General features: G+C 41.7%; 1 protein-coding gene across 5 annotated transcripts in view; it reads right to left on the bottom strand.

Moving 5' to 3' along the window:
- Window positions 1-21,092, bottom strand: part of LOC105430029 (tachykinin-like peptides receptor 99D) — a 73,437-nt gene that overhangs the window by 6,970 nt on the left and 45,375 nt on the right. For all 5 annotated transcript variants that reach the window (XR_968172.2, XM_089085225.1, XM_089085224.1 and 2 more), the window contains exons 3-4: window positions 10,217-10,435; window positions 6,258-6,408 (exon numbers count right to left, since the gene is read on the bottom strand). Coding sequence is in view for 4 of the 5 variants with exons in the window: in XM_089085225.1 (XP_088941351.1) it covers window positions 6,258-6,408; window positions 10,217-10,435 (370 nt within the window). In the remaining variant the exon portion in view is untranslated. The remainder of the gene's footprint in view (window positions 1-6,257; window positions 6,409-10,216; window positions 10,436-21,092) is intronic.

The raw sequence follows: 21,092 nt of genomic DNA, 5'->3' as shown, positions 1-21,092 counted from the left end.
TTTTTTTTTTTTTTGTTATTATCGCGAGAGATTCAATTTCATTTTATTGTTAGCTTCCCTTCTTCGCGCTTATACTGCGCTTTTTGTCCATACGGAGAGGAATTCTCTCCTTTTCGTTGAAATTAACGACCTACTCAACTTCGCAGGTATAGTTCTCGTAATCAGTTGGGGACAGCTTGTAGACGATGGTTATTTGAGAAATAACTTAAATTGGATTTCCCGATAGATAGTTACGAGCTGTACTTCATTATTTTCCTTGGATGATTAAAAAAAGCAGATTTATATTTTTCTCACGCGATTTGCGTTAGATATACTAACCGTTGTGTATCCAGCGGTTACTGATTCGATTACAATTTACAATAATGAATACCGCTCATCAATTTGTATTCAAAAAGATAGCTCTGGTATTTCGGCGCAAACATGTTGGAAAAATCGCTTTAGCGCAGCGGACCGTGATATTCCCTCCGAATATTTATGCCCGAGCTTCGGCAAGTGTTTGCAAAGCTTTGAGATAGACATCCAGCGCACAGTTTTGTTGCTTCTACGCTATTTCTACGATAAGAATTTGCATTTTTCTCTCTTGCTAGAAAAATCCACGTATAATCGCGCCGGCGTTTTGTTCGCGGCAATGAATTTTGAGTAGCCCTGCCTTGTAATAATTTATTTTTTTCTCTTCTTCCTTTTTATTGTATTATATATTCCATATATTTTCGGCGTTACCCTCTCTTTTTTAAATCCGCGAAACTGCTGAATAGATAAATCGATAAAAAGCTGGGAAAGCTAATGTACATTATTATACGCGATACGTACGTAACATAAAACTGCTCGCAAAATCTCTCGTCTTGAAACGTATAAATCGACTCGAAAAAGACGTCATTTTGGAATCAGGTGACGACTAATCATCCATGTTTAATTGCGTCTTTTCATAAGGGAAGAAACCGCAAAGTCAACCCGAAATGCAGAAAAGGGACGGATGCCAAAAGGGAATTAGGGGGCAGATTTCATCGCTGCTGATTCCCGCGGCGAAGGAATCAGAAGAATTGCTCCCTTCGTCGTTATAGTTGCGGAATAACAGAAAGGACCGAGGGATTCGATCTTATATAATTCGGCCCACGGCTGGGACGTGGGTTCATTTGCCGTTTTCTTATCCGGAAAGAGAATGATACCCCGCTGCCGCCGGGTAGGTATAATTAAGGCCAAGAAAAGTAGATCGCCCGAGCGTGTTTGCGTCCCGACGACTGGTCACATTATCCCGACGTCTCCTTTCTTCCTCGAAATGTCAGACTTCACTACCAGTCACACTGTGTTAGTTTCTCTATTATTCTCGCGAATTTGTAGTAGCGCGCGCATTCATACCTTAGTCGTCCAAGTCGTCCGTTCCTTGCATTTTCCCGACGTGAAACCAGCGAATTTGACACGATCTCAAAGATCTTCCTTGTTCCTCTTGCAAGATATATAATAATAACAACAACAACAACAACAACAACAACAACAATAATAATAATAATAATAATAACAATAATAATAACAATAATAATATTATCATTGTAAACTAAACGAGAGGCTATTTATGTTGCCAGTATTTCGCCGTATCGCAAGTATTTCGACATCTAAAGGATGAGCATTATCTATCTCATCCTTTATTTCCTCAGGACAAATTAATTAAATATTATTGTTTAACCGTTCCACGTTCCAAGGGATGACAAAATTGGATTCTTATCGTTCTCATTTTCCGCAAACGTGCGAAGCATTAAGGACCTCACATTTATAGTCAAGGTTTCCATTTTCTCAAGAAAATTTAACGGAAAGCTTGAGATATGATAAGGAGATTTAATAAATAGATCTTGATAATCAATTTTCATTACGGTGTATTTACAATCACGATTCATTTAAGAAGCTTAAATAAACTTTGTCTTGAGATATACTTCGACTTTTATTCCTCACAATTCAACAATTAATTGATTCAACAATTAATTATACTTGCAGTTGTTTTTTTAATAAAACTGTAACTGTATCGAATCATTTTGTTTCAAGATTTTGTTTATTTATTTGATATTCCTTTCGATACAACATTCAAGTGATAATTGTTAATAGACTTGAATCAATCATCATATAAACATAACAAAAGGCACAGGAGGTAATATTCCCCTTGCAAAAGCCAAAGTTGCACGTAATGTATGTACTTCAGACGTACATTTACATTTTAAGTTTAAGAGTAACACGCGTATACACTCCGAAGAGTTTGAGTACTTTCCCTCTTCGGGGTTTATGTTTCAGGCGTACCGCACTTTGTGTGCATTTAAAAATGTCGCATCGCAGACAGCTTTTTAAATTACCACGTGCACTTCTCTGCGCGGTACACTTACTGAAAAATGAATGAGACACAACGACAATATAATAAGGCTGAAGGTTCGCATTCGGCGGCTTCGGCTTCGCGCCGTATTCGTATTCGTAAATTTAAACGCGGAAGGCGTTCGCGTAATTTGACTAAATCGACCGGCATCGAATAGAGAATATTCTCTCTCTCTCTCTCTCTCTCTCTCTCTCTCTCTCTCTCTCTCTCTCTCTCTCTCTCTCTCGCGCGCGCGCGCGCGCGCGCGCGCGCGCGCGCTTTAAATAGGCTTTAACAAAATTTAATAACGGAACTTTCCGGAAATGCCCGAATTACGTGCACGTCAAACAAAGTTACAGTACAACATTTTCATTACGATAATTGTTGGTAACGTTATAATACGCCGGCCGTGAGCTATACGGGCCGTTTATCCACATGTCGTACACCGGAACTCATACTTGCACGCGGGTAGTTCTGTAATGGACATGGAGATAATCCGCATGCGGATGGAACATTGCGTCGATACGTACGTGACGGAATGGAGCAGCGATTCCGAATGTGCCAGAGCGGACGCCTTTTGTCGTCTAATCGAAATCCAATGCATTCCCATTGAAACACGCCGAGAACGAGGCCCGCTTCGATTCTCCGCGCAGCCAAATTATACTCCTCCTTCCTGTTACGCGTATCTTTCAATTAAATGCGCGTTTCCCCCCTCCTCCTTTATTTTTTGATCGATTACCAGAACAACGATGAATATTTATAAATTTTTTAAAACGGCACTTTGACGAATATTTTACGAGGACACGAGGTGGTTTGACATGTTGTTCAAACTAGGCGATATAACGTAAAAGCAATTTTCGCTTTTTGTAAAAGCAAAGAAAGCTTAGAATTTCGTAAATTAAAAACTATAATTAAAAACAAGTGTGAGAATAGAAAGCAATTAAAATTCAAACGATAAAACAAGTCATAGTTTATTCATTTTCCACAGAGCGAGAGTTTTGCTTTGAGTTTTGCTTGCAATTACCTTTATTATTTTCATTATCGCTTCGACGTTTTTGAATGTATTCTTAACGAAAAGGCAACGTGATTGCGATAATTAATTACTGATTAAATTTATGTTATTATTGTACGATGTTCCACTCTAGTCTCAGGGAAATTAATAATTTTCAATGTTAAATACTTCTTTTGAATTTTCACTATAGAAATCAATAAATCTTTCAACTATGAATGAATTTAATAATCTTCAAGTCGACATCAATTTTTATAATAAATGTCACGTGTCTCTAAAGAGATTTTGAAAAAAAATGTATAAAATTTATAAATATATTACAATTATTTCTAAATTAAAAGCCAATTTCTAGTGAGTAACTATTTTTTTTTTATATATTTTTCTACTTGAATATTTCATCATTAGTTGCGATTATGTCGCGTATAATATTATATAAATATATAAATATATATATATATATATATATATATATATATATATATATATATAAATGTTAAAAGATATTTTGCTACGTTTATCGTGCGCCCGTAAAAATTTGTAGCTTCAATATTTGTTGAAAGATAAAATAAGGTCAGCGACGCTAGCTGAAAAGTAGACTTATACCTAATCGTTTTTCACCATGTTCGGGAACGCAGATCACAAACGAGTTGTAGGCAATAAACATTTGTAGGCAATCGATATCCGTTGCTCGTATCATGTTAGAGTACACGGGTATTTTTCTTTGAAACAAAGGGATCGTTCCCCGGGGGCTGCTACTCTTCTCTTTTTCTCTTTCTCTTTTGCCCCTGCCAAATATTAACTAAGCGCCTCAACGTCGTCCGTGTTATTGCCCGTGGAGAATAGAAACTTTCTCCCGCAAACTTTATTGACCAAAAGTAGTTGGGTAGCGAGTTAAAGTCAAAGCGTCGGAAATAGAGGGTCTTGATGGCGCGAATGTGCAGACCGGAAACTCGTCTAATTACGATTTATAGTCAAGCTTCGGGTTCAATCCGGCGTCTTTGAGGTACGTGCTGGCAGAATACCGGCCACGAAGTGTCTCGCGTATGTCTCGTGCGAGCTTTATACCTCGTCGTTAAACTCACAGATAGACATTGTATCACGGTTAAGACTAATTGGAAAGGCCTTTCTCAACGGCACCGTCGAGCGAAGCACCGTCACGTTGTAATCACATTTTCTACCTCGTCCCGCACTCAATGAGGAGAACGCAAGAAGTAAAGAGGAGAAAAATAATCAGTAGTAACTTTCCTAAATGAGACAGACATTTACGGGAATCTAATGATTATTGATTATTTAGAACAGAAAACGGTCAATTGCTCTTAAGTCCGATGATTTTTTTTCTTTTATTGAATTTAATAAAAGGTAATATACCTCAGTTGAAAGTCTGGATCACCCGCTTTCCGAGTATAATAAAATCATTAATTATTATTGTTTCTACGGCAAAAAAAAACTAATACATTTGTAATCTATTTAGCTGCCTCTTTTCAAGAAATTATACGCAGCGTATCTAGACATTCCGTACGTGATTATTCTATGAACACAGTAAAATGGGCACCGCTTTTAGCTATATACGCTCTGCGAAAAGCGCTCGTGCGCGCTCGTTTATTCATCATACAGACAGTAAAAATTACCATAAAGCCGTTAAGATAAGAAAAGACAAAGACGTATTTTGGAATTTTTGCGCGTAGCACAGTTTCCCATTGCCACATGGATATTATTGGGGGATGTTATTCATAAGGGAAGAAAATCGTGGCGCCCCCCCCCCCCCCCCGCGGCCATTAAAATAGAGCCGATAAGCCGAGTTTACGAGGGTTGGATAAAGCCAATATCATCAGGCGGTGGGATATTATCGCTTCGTACGAATCTTAATGCCGCTCGCATGCGTTTCCCCATGCCTCTGGATTTGATGTACGTGTATTACGCGATTACGTACCGATTGCTCACGTCTAGCAATCGATCTTACGGATTTACGTCATTCACCATAATTATTAACGCGCGTCGCAACCTTCTTAACACTGGTTCGATCGCGGGATACTCGCGCCACTCTCGAAAATTATTGACAGTTCGCGAATAACTTACAATAGCCATTCCTTGATACGGTATAAGGGAGGAAATAAAAGATCGTGAATTCGTGATGAGATACGAATGACAGAGCGGAATGAGCGAAATGCATCGCGCGATCGCTATCGGTAGTTCCTCGCCGTGCAACGTAGCAATATTGCGTTGCACTATTTTTCAACGAATATTGCATTAGAACGAGGTAACATCATCAGGCGTAACTGTGCAAAAATTGCAAACTCGGAGTGTAGCGAAATTTTTGATTGTAAATGTGAGATATTCGTGATTTATTTAACTCCCGGGAGGGAGGAGGGGCAAAAACCACAGGCGGTATTTGTTTTCCTTTCGTAGGTGCAAAAGATTAGAACGTGAACAGACATTGTCTAAAGTTCCATTTAAACTTAATCAATTAAGATAAGTTCGAATATATCGGTTTTGGCCAGGTTTCGGGGATAAGCGAGATAAAGGGCGTGCACACGAGATTACTTAGTTGCATCGCGTCGTGTAAATACGATCTACAAGTGCCGACACGACACTGCACTTTAATTACTTATACAACATCGAACACACGGAGAGCATATAACAAATTCCAACGCGAGTTTATAAAGTTTACAGTAACATTCGTCCTTCCTTGTTCGTATTAAGCGAGTGTTAAACGGTTGTCAGGCGACAAAGTTTACCCTTCTTTCCGATCAAATACCGCCGGTGAAAAAAAAAAATCAAGAAAAATATAGAAAAATCTCTTCGTCACATAAACGTCTTTACGTTGCTGTCTGCATTAAATCACCTTTCGATCGTGGAACGAAAGCAATTTCACCGTCTGAGCTGATGCGCGCGAATATTAATTCATTTCATACATACCCTCCGTTTGCTCCGAATGTTTTCGAGCTGTCTGGCTGTGGCCTCCCCGATGCTTTGCGAGCCCCACAATTCCAGGCCGACCCTGGCGTAGGTAAACGTCATAGATCCGATTGGTAAAAAGTACGTCAATATCATGAAGATAACGTTGTACCTGTAAAATCAATTAAACTCAACTACGTCGCTCACGGAAGCAAATTTATGCGATACGTAATATCGAGAAATTATTTTATTCTACGAAAGTATCTTGGGAGCCGCGCTTTCTTTTCTAGTCACCGATTTTCTTTGAGGAAACTAGAGTCGACCTTTCTGGCGTGGTCTCTCATTATTAAATTGACATCGAGAATTAAGGCATCTCTGTGCTTTAAGAGCTTCAAGAGTCTTAAACAGAGAGGAAAGATCTTGTGTTCCCGGTTAACTTCACGTTTCTTTAGCAGAAATATAATTTAAGATTTAATTACTATACTACAGTCTACCTGAAATCGGAAGTTAAAAATAGAAATTCAAAAAGAAGGAAAAAGAAAGGGGCCTTGTTGGGATAGGTTTTCGTTTCAGGGTGTAACGTCGATCTCGGATCGCGACGACGGATTAGCGAGTAATTCATTGATAAATTCATCGACAGATTCACCGCAGATATTTCGCGATTATGCGCGCGTATGACCCAATTTGCGGTTCAGACTATCAAATTTACGGGGGAGTTGATATTTCACGAAGGCACAAGCCGCGCGTTACATTCGCGTAACGCGGCCACTTTCGGCGTTATAAATTTACATCGGACGGGCGCGACAGCGGATCGGACACGTGATGTTCAAAGGGGAACGAAAATAACGGTGATATCGCGGTTCCGCGGCGGTAATGCTTTTGTTCCATGGCGTATAACCGCTTTCAGAGCGCGTGCCAAATGCGCCCGATTGAATGCCGAATGAATATAATGCGCGACCGATCGTCTAAGTGCATCGATTACGGATATTACGCGAGCGCGCATATTATTAGACCTAATGAACCGGCGAATGTGTATACACGTCTGGTGTTATTTGCCGACGAAAGCGTATCGATGCCATTATCAAGTCGTAATTGAACAGAGGAATTAAGCCGATAAGCGCGCGCGTTTTCAACGCGAAAACTCGTATGTAATCATTTACATGTCGGCGCACACGCGGCTAATGATAATCACGTAATTGCCATTAACCTTTAGCAAACGGGACACAACCGGATCTGCGAAATTTATGAGGAGCGAACGTTTAAATGAGTTATGCGAAATGCGCGCGTAAGTTACGACTTCATTAAGCGGAAATCGAAAGCGGAGCGCAAGGAGGAGGATTTTTTTTCTAAAAGGATACGAAATTAAAATATTATTTGCGAACGATATTTTTTTAAGAAAAGTGAAAAAAATGTGATCATTTTTGGCGCGGTTAATCATCGGTTTCAATTTGTGCGTGAAAAGGCTAAGAGACACGGTGACTGTGAATTACCACGTAAAAATCTCGCGGTTTTTAAAGCCGGTGGTAAGTACATGTGGATGACATCGTCCGCGTTTTTTTGCCGTTAATCCTGCTCGCGTATATTAATTATGGCAATTAAATTACGCACTTTGCACATTAGAATTATTAACAAACGGTAATGAATTTATTAATGGATTATCGCGCGATTGTTGGAATCGGATTACAAGGCGTCGTTGTTACATAACAATCGAAATTTCCGTTTTCACGTATTAACTTTGAATAACCGGGGACCGTTGATTTCGAACGAATAAAAACTACCGGAGTGTATAAATTCATCGGGTTACATTCGCGTAATTCCGATTTAGAATACTTTACGCGGATTTAAACCGTAGAAGTCCGTAAAAGCTTTAATCGTCAGCGTTTAATGGCGGCGAATAAGTGTTTCAGTAGCGAGGTAGAATTTTCGAGGAACGATCGATAAACGACGTTTCTCCGGGAATAATGCCGACATTTATACAAATTTGTTTCCGCTGCTTTTAACACGAGGATTAAACTACGGCACAATCTTTGTTCAAAAGAAGAGATACATTTGAAAAGCCTTGAAGAGAATGCAAGCCAATCTTATTCAATGATATTTTTAAGAAAAAGTAAATAAAAGAAGAAAAAAGTAAGAAATCGCTATTCTTAATTATTCTATTATTACATCAATATGTTCTAATCAAATGGCAATATTTTATGAATTTTGTTTTTATTAGATGTAAAAAACAGAACTAATCGAATAGTTCGGCAATTTAATGTTAGCTGGATTACAAAAATTAATAATAAAAAAATATATGTCTATACTTGAAAATTATTTTGAAATTAACAAAAATATTATAGCTTCTTCTATGAATATTGTGTAATTAATCCAGAGGCTATTATAATCATAATAATTTCAAGATTTATGACTAATTAATGTTCATTAATTTACCATGCATTATATACCATATAATTATGGGACGTTAAATAATTTCATGATAACTATACCTGTATATATGCAGTTTCATTATAAACCGCACCTTTATAAGGTGTGGCTTGTAACGAAATTATGTACGTATAGCGTATATACATTCTATTTTTCTATGTTTCTCTTTGTTGTTTTCTTATGTGCCATCGCTCGCAAATATCGTATCGTCTCTCCGCCGCTGCTCAAATAAAGAAAACTCTCGCTAATGGAAACCTCCGGCTAAACTATAGAATCTCAACGAGTTTCGAGAGATCAATTTAGCAGATGCTATCGACATCACATATCGACTATGGCACTTTTATGCTTCGGGTAAATAAAGACGATCGGACGAAACGCGAAATATGGCGTGGCCGCACGAATCTCTCGCGATCGCATGCTCGCGAGAGATTCCTGGGGCTAGATCGGGATTACGGGAACGATGGATAGAATCGCGTGAACTTGGATTAAGCGACGCGAGTTATTCGGGGAACGACTGTTCGAAACGGCATATCTATATCGGGACTCGAATTCCCCTGGTTAGCCCCGCTGCCGGGGGAAAGAGGGGGTGGGGGGGGGAGAGGGAGGGGGTCGCCTGTGCGTGATTCTACATGACGTGCCATGCACGAAAGCGCCGCGAGCTACCGTCCGAATCTTTCAATTAGGAAACGCGCGCGCTCGCTCCCGGCGAGCCGGCTGTGTTATCTCTCGGCGAAACCGTGTTTTCGCCGTCCTATCTTAACAGGCGATCGTACATGTACGGCCGCGAATGTAAGGAGCACGCCTCGTATCTTGTTCATTTCTGTAATTACAATCCGATCGGAGCTCGGACTTAATCGGACGACGCGATCGGAGTAGTGTTTCGAGGACACGCGATACATTCGCGATGCACCGCGATGTCCGAAGGTATTATTATTATTAGCTTCATTTCATTTCGTCCCGCCGGGTAGTGCCGAGGTACTTCAAACACCTCACGATGAAGTGACGGACTCAATTGTGCCGGCGGTGGTTGTGAATGGCGCATTCGCGGTGTCTGCACGCTCGCGTGCGCGAGAAACGTGTCGACCGGTCGGCAGGTGCAATCCTTTAACGGTCATAAACTGTTAGACGTTGTTAACATTGCGTATACATTGTGTACGCGGGCGATGACGCTTTTACGAACCTCTGGAAAGTGTTGGGGGTTTTTTTTATCTTTTGCGACTCGCTCGATCGTTGTCGGTGTATTATAAGGAAAGACATATGGCAATTGCATTATTAACTGCTATTCTATTCCATACGCGAACACGTGGCGGACTTTTGCGAGATACTTATGATCTTAAATAAATTAAAAATGTTGTTCAGTTGTACGTGATCAATCAAATCGAAAATACTACGTGAAGAAGTTTATTTAAATATCGATTAGATTGGGAAATAAATTTTTATTAAAAAAAAAAAAAAAAAAAAAACAAGCGGATGTAAATAGTTTAGACAATATATGGGATTGGAAAATAAATTTTGCAAATTCAATATTATTGATTACTAAAATTTGTTTGGCTTACAAATATTCGTCGTAGCTGAGTCCATTGTCATCTGTGTTTGGCCAATCGCTGTAACAGACGACGCGGACCTCGCCGTTCATAAAGTTCTGAGTATAAGTCGTGTAGAAAAGCAGCATTGGTAAGGACAGAATTGCCCCGATGATCCAAATTACGATTGCAACGCACAATGTCGCCTTTTTCCCCATACGTGGTTTCAATGGATTTACGATGGCCATGTATCTAAAACAAAGTCTACATTAATAATACTGATCGATGGATAAAGATAGAATTTTAATTAAAATCATTATTTAATTTAATTGAGAATTCAATTATCAAAATTTATCGGAGCTGAATTCAAATGATATTACTAATATTAATTAAATAATAAACCCAATATAAATAAATATTATTTATATATCATAATATAAAAATAATCTATTACTTTGTTAAATATTAAAAACTCTACGAATATTATAATCTGAATAACAAAACTAAAGATATAATTTTTGTTTATGTTTTCGTTATTATTTTATATGTTATATGTAAACATATAAATATTTTATATGTAGTATCAAACTTATATTTCATGAATATAATAATTATTTTATAATATTTATGAAATAAAAACGCAGCATTGAATAAAAATAAGCACACTACTCCAAAATCAATGTCGAAATTTTCTTAAAAAAAATACGTTTTAAAAAATACGTTTGTTCAAAATAAATTGAAAAAACGAACGTTTGTTTAAAAAAGTACACAATATCCACAACATGTTGTTGTATGTTTTAAACATTTGTTTTAAATACGAAAATGTTTAAAACATAACAATCCTGCTTATGATGCGAGTATGTGGAATATATTATTACGTTCGTCGAAATGAAATTATTGCTCCGAGAGTCGCAACTACGAAGCGTTTCGGTGTCTCGAAATCTCGAACGACATGAATTTTGTGATAAAGTCTCCGCGCGATAAAGACGGGCTGCATCGTGGGATAATAGATCAGGCAGCGTCAGCCTTTTCCGTGACGAGACGAGAGCGGCGGGGGGAGGGGGAGGGGGGGGGGGAGGGAGTGCACCCCGAGGGGAAAAATGTCTCGAGCGAGGAAGAAGAGACGCGAAGGAGAGACGCGATAGGACCTAACGATAATATCATAGTCGCGATAGAGTGAAATCATGTTTGCGCGACTGATGCACCGCTCCGGATGGCCGGAGTTCTAAGGGCCGCCGAAGGCGAGAGCGCGCTAAATGTGGAAAGAGAGAAGCAGATCAAATCGTAAAATCCGTATTACTGAATACGAGCGAAGATTGCTTGTCGGGAGGAAGCAGAGACGGAAACCACCGGGGGGGGGGGGGAGGGGAGGGAGAGAGAAGCGTGTCTCTCCGCAATTCGACGGAAGATCGTGCGGGAGGATTGGAAGGATTGGCTCGTCGTTCGAACAATAAAGCGATGAAAGCGGCAGCGCGAAATCCTACTTTCTGATATCCAGCAGTCAGGCTATCCTCGGCGAGACGACTTAAGGTCAAATCACGGTTGTACGTCAGGTTCAGTGTTCCTCCTCTCTGTGAAATTACCGTGACTCTTCGAGTCGCGCCATCGCGAGCGATTCCATCCTTACGCCCCCCCGGCTGGCATGTTCGACAGTTCTCAAGCCGACGTTCTCTTGAGACGTTAGGAGATGAGATCGCAGATAAAGTTGCCGTGTAACGTTACAGAAATTTTGCAATAAGTTGAATTCCTCGTGATTTGGTACGTGCCCGCTCGCAATGGCAAACGGCCGAAATGTGAGAAGGATGGATAATGATGACGATAATGATGGAGACTCTAAATTTCCATATTTATGCGAGTTCTCGCATAAATTCCCTAATGGTCTTAATAACAATAGATCAGATGTCGGATGTGGATTTTTATATAATTTTATATTCACAAGAGAGATGTTAAAATGTTGGAATGAACTCTCTTTGTAATTTTGAATAAAAATCCGGCCTGAAATTTTCCGCTTGGCTGCGCATTAATGCGATCTGTGAAGAGAATAATACATTTATGAGCCGTCGTGGCCGCATAAGCGACGTGGAAATTGACAAGATTTTTCGCTCGAGATATAGAACAAGATGGTAATAAAATTAATGAGCAAGGAAATATTTTTTCGCTGTGACCCAGTTCGACAGGCTATTCGTTTTTAAGGGCCAGCGGCGGATATTACAAAGACAAACGCGTCTGCGTCCGAAGATGACGTCCGAGCGCATTTACGATGCTTACAGTCGTAAAGATCGTAATATCGATAATAAAATTTGCCCTTGTATAAACTACAAGGCAATAATACGAGGCAAATGCTGAGTGCGCGTTCCACCTTTTTGTTCTTCGTACAATTGTAGACGCGTGAAAGCCGTGCACGGATTATTGTTCGTTCAAATGGAGTTTCAGCCTTTCTTGTAGAGATCTGATCGGATCCGAGTTTGATCTTGCCTTGAAAGAAATGCCGAGTGTGTTTTTCGTTTCGGTCTGCCGTACGTACACATCCGACGTTTCAATTCCTCCATTCTATTCTTCAAAGATAAAGTTCAGAACGAAGTTCCTCCCGCAATTCGATCGCATTTCTCTCGCCACATCGCTTCTTCCCCTCGTCGCTTTTACTTCCGTTCCTATTGTTCTTCCTCTGCCTTTACGATTTCACGCAGGTTATCTCGTCACCTGCAATTTTACATTGGCGTGTCAAAAATTTGAAAATGTCTTTCAAATAAAATATATTTCCCTTTGGGAGAAATGGCAGAGCGATAAAACGTCATTTTATCGAAATATTATCGACTTTAAATTCCGTTCCGTTCTTCCGGAAATATTAATCATAATTTTTATTATCGTAGATCACAATCAAATTTTTCTCTTTGCGACATATCGCGATATTTATCGCTCGAAATTATAATATTCCTCCATCTCTCAAAAAATAGTTTAAGTTTTCTTCGCTGAATTTTTGAATTTACGATACTCAGGCAACTGGCCCGTCTCGCATAGAAAGACATTTCTCGACTTCTCAAGCATACATTGTCTTGTATTCACATTCTTGTAGGTAGATGTGTACGTGTAGCAGGCAGTTGCAATTCGCCGGAACATTGTTACCGCCAAAGGCGAAAGAGCGCGCGAGAGAGAAAGAGGTTGAGGGAGAGAAAGGAAGAAGCACGCAGAACAGAGCAGAATCTCACCATCTCTCTAGTAGGATGCCCGTTAGACATCAAGGAAATGTCCCTGACGTGTTTCCTCAACGTGCTTTTTGCCCGCTCTACACATGTTAATTCCGAGATGAACGTTAAGTTACGTATGTTATTGTAATACGCGCATACGTGAAATGTATGCATCCCGAATGCCAGAATTTCAGAATTTTCGGAGCTCGGCTCTCGCCCGACTGCATTGTAAGGATTTCCACTTAACGTTTCGCGATTTAACTCCGAGTTAACATCAACGTCTAATGCAGGGCAGAGCACATGTATATATTACGATCTAATCTCGCCAAGCCATGCGGATTTCTCGGGAGGAAGAATTATTAACGCTCAAAATTTTATTTCGCATAACCGCTTATTTTTACGATTTTAAATTAATTCTATATATATATATATATATATATCTTTAACTTGTACTTGTAAATTTACAAGCGTAAACTTAAAGTTGAGAAACTTGTTTTGAAATTTTAGCAGGAAAGCAAGTGTAAAAGCCACGATTGATGAGAAAAGCCGCATAGGAACGCTGCTTTTTCTGTTAATTATCCTCCAGGCATCAACTCGTAATACGTGCACGTAACGAGAGATTAATTAGGATTTCAGGTAGAAATAGACGGATAAATCCATTCAAAGAACATAATACAAAAAAATTTTATTTCTCCCGAATTACGCGAAAGTCGGGCTGTAACGTGACCATGTTACACAGATGGTTTTGATGCTTTTACTGGTAACCGCCAACCTGTTTCGCATTCGTCCCCGAGTAAGACAGCTTTTTACCTTTTGCAAAGCCACATCTTTTGCGACACGGCCATCATCTACTTGAAAGTAGGGATTCAGGGAAATCTTGACCTCCTTACGTCCGATTTATTCGCTTACTCGTACTACTTTCAATCCATGAGCTACCATGGCTCTTCTTATCTCGTTTTAACTTTACCTCTGCACGTTATTTTCTTGCATACATAGGCTGGTTCTCTCAAATGTAATCGAAAATTAATATATAATATGATATATATTATTCCAACATATAATTCTAACAAAAGTATAAATTTAATTTATCGATAAAATGCCGTAAAAAGTAGAATATGGTTTATAAAATAAATATTTAAAGATGTATCGGCTATACAATAGTAGTAAAAAGTTATCGAAATTTAAAGAAGAATTAAAAATTTTAATTAAAAATTTATTTTTTTATATTATTTGGAAAATCAGATAGATAGATTTAAATTAAAATGAAATTAAATTTACAAACCAACTAACATGGTTTTCAATATTTTCATGAAAATATTAATTATAATTAAAATTTTTATGAAAGATAAAAATTTTTTAAGGCTCTTGTGTCTAATGTTATATTGTAACTGATATATTTTTCAAATTCTTTCAATTTTCTTTTTTTATATAGCGATTTATTAACAAAATTGTAAATTTCTAAAAATATTAGGAAAACTTATTGTAGGAAAATTTTTTTATTAGATTAAATCTCTCTGATACAATTTTCAAACAAAAATATCCTAATGATATATAATGATATATAATGATTTGTCATATATTTCGAATATTATTAGACGTTCTGTCTTACACAGTTGTGCACATTCCCGTGTAACACAAATATTAAAAAGACGTCTTAACCTTTCAGATGATTGTTAGATGTTTTTTGAAGTTTTGTGTTGAATTTTAAGGTACAAGGTAGACGGCTTACGATCTTTACTGACAGATACGGAAGATAGATGTTCCTTGAAAACCGTAGCTGTCATATGTTGCACGTTTTCCAGATACGAACGAGGGAGCTGTTCATAGGAAAGTGGGCTACGAGGAGTTCCCAAGGGTTCATCTCCCCGTTGGAAGTATCCTCATTCAAGGAGAAAGACGGTACGAATTGCAGCACTATGTTTTGCTGAAACTTGAGAAAGGTTCCGAAGACCCCGGGTCTTGACCCTGAGAACCCTTGCACGGTATCACGATAATAAATTACGGGGAATATTAACCTGCGTTCGAGCATAAACTTAGGAGATTCGTTCGAAAGTTTCGAGCAAATAAGTGGCTGCGAGATTAATATGATTTTGTTTTCCCCGACACTTTCTCTCTCTCTCTCTCTCTCTCTCTCTCTCTCTCTCTCTCTGATATACGATACCGCTATGAATTTTATAATTCCCACATTATTCTGGAAATAAACTGCAGAGCGCGGCTCGCATTCCTTTTTTACTTCGCCGTTTGAGATGCGACACGTGTAAATTCGTCTTTCCAAAGGAAATTCTTCTTTCCGCGCGAGAACGAGGATGCTCTTCAAATATAATTTGAAATGCAAATCGACTATAAGCGGGGAGTATGAATTCTAGATTGTAGACGTTCTTTTTTAAACGTGCGTCCAAATTACATCGTCACACACTACACACACTCCGACGTATAATTTGTACAAAGAACAAGCCTGTTATAATTATATCATAGCAAATTGTTGAATTTTAAAATATACCATCAAGATAATAATTTCTTCCTTCTTCGCGGACTCGGTTATTTCCCTCCGTGATCCTCCGGTTGCGCTTACGTTGAAGATTTCGAGAGGCTTGAGTACAAGAATATAATTGATATACCGTGATTTGCATTATACACAGCGTTAAATTTTGATAAAACTCATTAGATTTAGCGCTTCACTAATCACCCATTATTCTCGCGCGGGCGGCGCGGCGTGTTTTCTTATAGCGCGATCATGAATTACATTTTACAGCGGTCCTGTAATCCCTCGGTTGCTCCACAGCTGCTTCGCCGATGCAATGCATATTTTATCAAGCTACGTCACGTCCGACGTGAATCCCTCGTTACCCCGTAATCCGTCGCGATGAACGTTCATTTCGGTCGAACTGACCGACGTAGATTAACCCGTCGAGAATACTCCGGCCAAGTTATCGGTTCTTAGACCCTGGGCCTTTGCTCGTTCAGTAGCTTCTTGTCGCTTCGCATTCTCGTCCAAGTCCCTTTTTTATCCTCATCGTTGTTGTACCACTAACTTGTATCACATCCCTTCTTGCCGTCTCCGATGTCGCGCGACGGCGATCTCGTCTCGTCGGCTCCGTTCCGTTTGTCGAATTATAACTCGGCATCGTAAATTTCTATTCACCTTGCACTGTTTTACGAGAAAGTTGCAATTGGTATTATGTCGTACGCTTCTTTGGCAGGACCCAAGTCGTTTCTGCGAAAGCAGAACCTTGACGTTGCCGAAAAGCACGCCAAGCCAGCACCCGTTGGCGGCTTATTATTATTCGCGAAGGGAGGACGTTGATCGATGACGCGATTCACGACCGCCGACAATCGACCGGTCGATGTTTAATCCAGCGACGTCGGCTGCCGGCTGCCGGCGTTGACGTCCGGGTCCGGCGTTGACGTCGGCGTTGTAATTGTAGCCCGCGCGATTGTAGTCCGCCCTGACATTCGACGACCTGGCGGCATTCCAGGACGGCCGGCCTCGAGAGCCAACGAGCGTACGGCGGGGGAAGGGTTGAATCGACGTTTGCGCGCCCCGCTTCCCCTCCCCCCTCCCCCCCGCGCGCAAACGTCCCCGTTTCCTATTCGCGATCCTCCCGAGATCGCGCTTTGTAACTCACGTTCAGATTAGCCTTTTGATTCGGGTTTACTGTTTACGGCAGCGGATACGCGCCGCCGACGGCCGGCGAATTGTACACAGAGCGGTTGGATTGCGGTGACGCTAAAGGCATCCCTTTCCCCCGAACCAGAGGTATCACCCCCGCCACGGTCGGATGCGCGCCCAGGAAATTGACGCTCCCGTCTCCGTTTACCTTCGACCCGGCCTTCGATGGCCTGGTGGTGTTTGCGCTCGTTTCCGAGACCGACACTCAGTCGAGGCGACTCGCTCTCGGCGTCCAAGTCGAAACGCGGATCCGCTTCGGCGGATTATCAGACGAGAAACACCCGATTCGCAACCCCCGATCCTGACGTCCTGAATTAACGTCCGAATTGCTATTGTCTCTAAGAGAAGGTATTATCTCGTCTCTCTCTCTCTCTCGAATTCTCCAAGATCGATCGATCCGTGATCGATTCGACGTTGGAATTTTTTGATTAAAGCTCACGTTGCAATTCGCGTTGCTTGCCGCTGCTTATTTATATTATTTTTATGCTGGCTGGATGACGTAAGTTCTCCACGATCGATCCGATGAAAATGTATACGATACGTCAATCATTTTTGGGTATCGAATCATCCTGGAGAGAGGTAATTGTAGTTGAAGATCTTTCGACGCTGTCAACTGCATGTCGTAATTACGCTCGTTACCGAACGTCGACGTCCCGATCGCTGTCGACGTTTGTCAACGCATCCGTCGCGTCGCATCGTCAACACGACGATATTAATATTTCTTGACTTTTGACAGCACCGTGGCTGTTTTTCATGTTTTTCATGTTTTGCATTATTAATATGCGGACGGTGACAAATCAGCGGAATAAGTTATTTCGAATTGTTTTAGTCGCCGCAACAGGTTGCGACTCAACAGGTTCGGTCGCTTTTGCCTTCGAGTGTCTCCTCAGGTATCATTGATGCGTAGTCGGGTTTCGCGCGTTCAATCTAATTTTCCGCTCGGGAATCAAGCAACGGAGCGTCTCGGAATCGTTGCTCGGAATCGTTTTACAATCTTCCGCGAGAATCCGTTCTCGGCGGGTAGCAGCGTCCGATGGGGTTCGATCCACGACGTAGTTCTACGTCTCAAGAAGATCAGACCATGTCATGGTGTCAAACAAATCGCAAATCTCGACGTAAGTCGCTATCGTATCGTCGCCATTGATTTTTCAGCCGAGTCTTCGCATCGCGTTTCGCTCGGATCGAACGGATCGTGGAATTCACTGTGTGCCGTTTGAAAAACCATATCGATGATGGACGCGACGTTTTGATTGACACCAACATTTGCGTTGCGGTCGCCGACGTTTGCGCGTCGAATCGGGCCTGCGGGCTATCGGTGTGCGGCCAACGTCCCCTTTAACGGAGGGCCTCCCCGGAAGTTTTGTTTCCGGAACGAATGACTGACGTGGAGGCGGATGGTTGCGCGGCTCGCGGTTACTGTTGTTCGCGATTCAAGGTAGTATTGGCATTCGCGTTGGCAGCCGCGGCTGCATCCGACGGCAGAAATCGACGGCGGCGGTTCCGATTTTAAATTCGACTTCCTTCCGCCCGCGTCGGGCTCCGCCGTCAATTTTATTGGCTGTTATCTCTTTGGCAGGCCAGAACGCGTTGCGGTGTACTGGAGTATTCGATCCTCTGCCCTCTGGCGGATGATCGAGACCGAGGCTTAAGTGATTCATTCCTGACGTTTGATGGAATCGAGGCTGCTCGTTTCGCGAGCTATTCCAGCTACGATCGCTATTAACGGCGGTATTTAAGACGATATTTACGTTAGCGTTATAACTCTCGTCGGCGGCCATCCCTTCCGTCCGGAATTTTGCGAGAATAGCACGATTTTATCGTGACGTGTAACAATTTCCCACGCTGGCTAAGACAACGACGATGACGATTGAATTTTCCGTGTTTACGCGCGCGGTCGATCCGCTGTAACTACCGCTGAAATTGTCGTTCACGCCATTATACTCGGTGTATTGTTGCTCCCCGTTGCTTGTCGAATCGCCGAAGAGATCCGTCCGAAGCTGCGTTTGATCGGCGCTTTTCGCGCTCAACGAGGCAGACTTTATCGCGTCTTTGACTACACCCTGATCCTCGCTCGTATTTTCCGCGAAAGTGCTCGTAAGTGTCGCTTCGTTACCCAGATCCATGACGATTTTCGCATGAAAATCCCGAACTCATCCCGGCGCTCTGTCGGAAAATGGTTTTATCATTAAATGATTCCATTTCGTTTCCGTTTGCCCTCCCGTCGTTCGGCTCCAACTGCAGAATTTAGCTCTCTTCCCTTTCTCGGAAAGCGTGTCATTCGACTTACACTTCGTAACCGTAATCCGCGTTATCCCGCGCGGAATTGAGCGCCTGCGGTTTCCGCGATAAACAAATTCCAGATGAATATCTAACCGGGATTTTCGCGATCTAATCCGAAGAGAGCGTCAAAAATTGCCAACGGCAAATTGAAATATCGATCACCCGATCGATATTTGCTCGCGAGCTGTTCGACGTGGCGCGCCGTGTCGACGATCTATCAGAAATAGGGATCGATTTGCAAACTTGTCGGTCTCTTGTCCATGAAACAACGCTCGCGGGAACAACAAACCATCTTCTCATCCCCAAACAATATCCAGCAAGTGGAGATCGGCGATCCTCGCGCAAACTGAGGCCCCGGTTGGCGAGTATCGTTTGGCCGCGTATCGCGTTCTCTCGTTTATAAGCAAAACTGGCGAGCAGGGTAATACAACAACTCGTTACGCTACGGGGATAAACTCCTAAATTATCGATGCATTTCGAAGCGCGTAACATTCAGTATCTATTCGCAGCGTAGTTTCGACGGCTACTTGAGGAGAGTTCGCTGTGTTCGAGTCCAACAGTTAGGTATACCAATTCGATGCCTGTCAGTTTCTGATAGCGTTCCTGGAGATGAATGCGATAAATAAATTGGAATCTGTTTGCGGCTTATATTTCCCGATGGAAAATCGATCGCGCATGGATGGCTCTCGGCGGATAAAAAGATATTCCGGCCGTCCTTCTGATTCGTCGTCCCTTTGATCGAGGGACGGTTCTTTCTCGGAATTCCGTTTCCTCCACTCACCGCTATGTTCAGTCACTTTGCTCAGTCAGATCGTTAAAGCAGCGTCATACGTCGTAACGATCGTTAAAGTTCGATACTCGTTAGCCGAGCTAAGGAAAGGAACTCGACGCGATTCCTCGTTTCCTTCGTGTGAGGTTGCATTTCGCTGCAGATCTTCGTCGTCTAAGCGACCCGGATTGCCGTAATCTATTCCGGTGACAATCCCCGCGAGGATCCGCGCTTCGATCGGTTGAGGAAATTGAATCGTGGCTCGTCGTCGTTTCGGGAAAAGAGCTCGCCGATCGGGTCGGCCAAGTTCCGACCCGGCCGGAGTTTGAGTCCGCCATCATTGAAGATTGCTCTCGATTGCACTCGATGTCTCTTCCACGTCGTCCGATAAAGTCCGAAGTCCGTGAAGTCCGAACGTCACTCGACGCCTCTGTCTTCGTCCGTAACCGTTATCGACTCGGTGTTTGACCTTTCGAACGCGAACGTTCGATCGGAAAATGCCGCTATTGATATCCTCAGCGGCTATTCAAGTCGTAGGTGCATATGACGCGTGTGCATATCCTTCCTCGGGATCGTAGACTGGATTTCCGTTTAAAAAGCACCGGGATATCCTTCGAGATCCACGAGTTTTCACTTCACATGTAGTAGTCGCGTAGTCACTGGAAGTGCGAGCCGTTAGATTGTAGTTACGTCCGTAAATTCTTCACTCGTCGGGTGTTGATCACTTCCAAGGCTCGAAACAGGCGTGCCGCTGCCGACTATCGGAGGGATATAGTCGTGCTGAAAACGTCGGCTCGCGCACTGAATTCACCCATCGTCGTCATCGATCACCTTGTCCTAAATTAAGGATAAAACTTGCGAAAGGTTTCGTTGTATTCACTCCCCTCATCGTCCAAGCTGCCCGTCCACTGTCGATTAAGCTCTCCGCTTAAATGATAATCTGCCATTAATAGCCATTAACATGCCATTACATGGACGATTAATCAATAATGAAATGAAATTTAA

This window comes from Pogonomyrmex barbatus, unplaced genomic scaffold, assembly GCF_055798465.1.
Source record: "Pogonomyrmex barbatus isolate J1 unplaced genomic scaffold, ASM5579846v1 scaffold1, whole genome shotgun sequence".
Taxonomy (NCBI): Eukaryota; Metazoa; Arthropoda; class Insecta; order Hymenoptera; family Formicidae; genus Pogonomyrmex; species Pogonomyrmex barbatus.
Note: the sequence above shows the minus strand (reverse complement) of the source record. Positions and strands in the feature narration are given on the sequence as shown.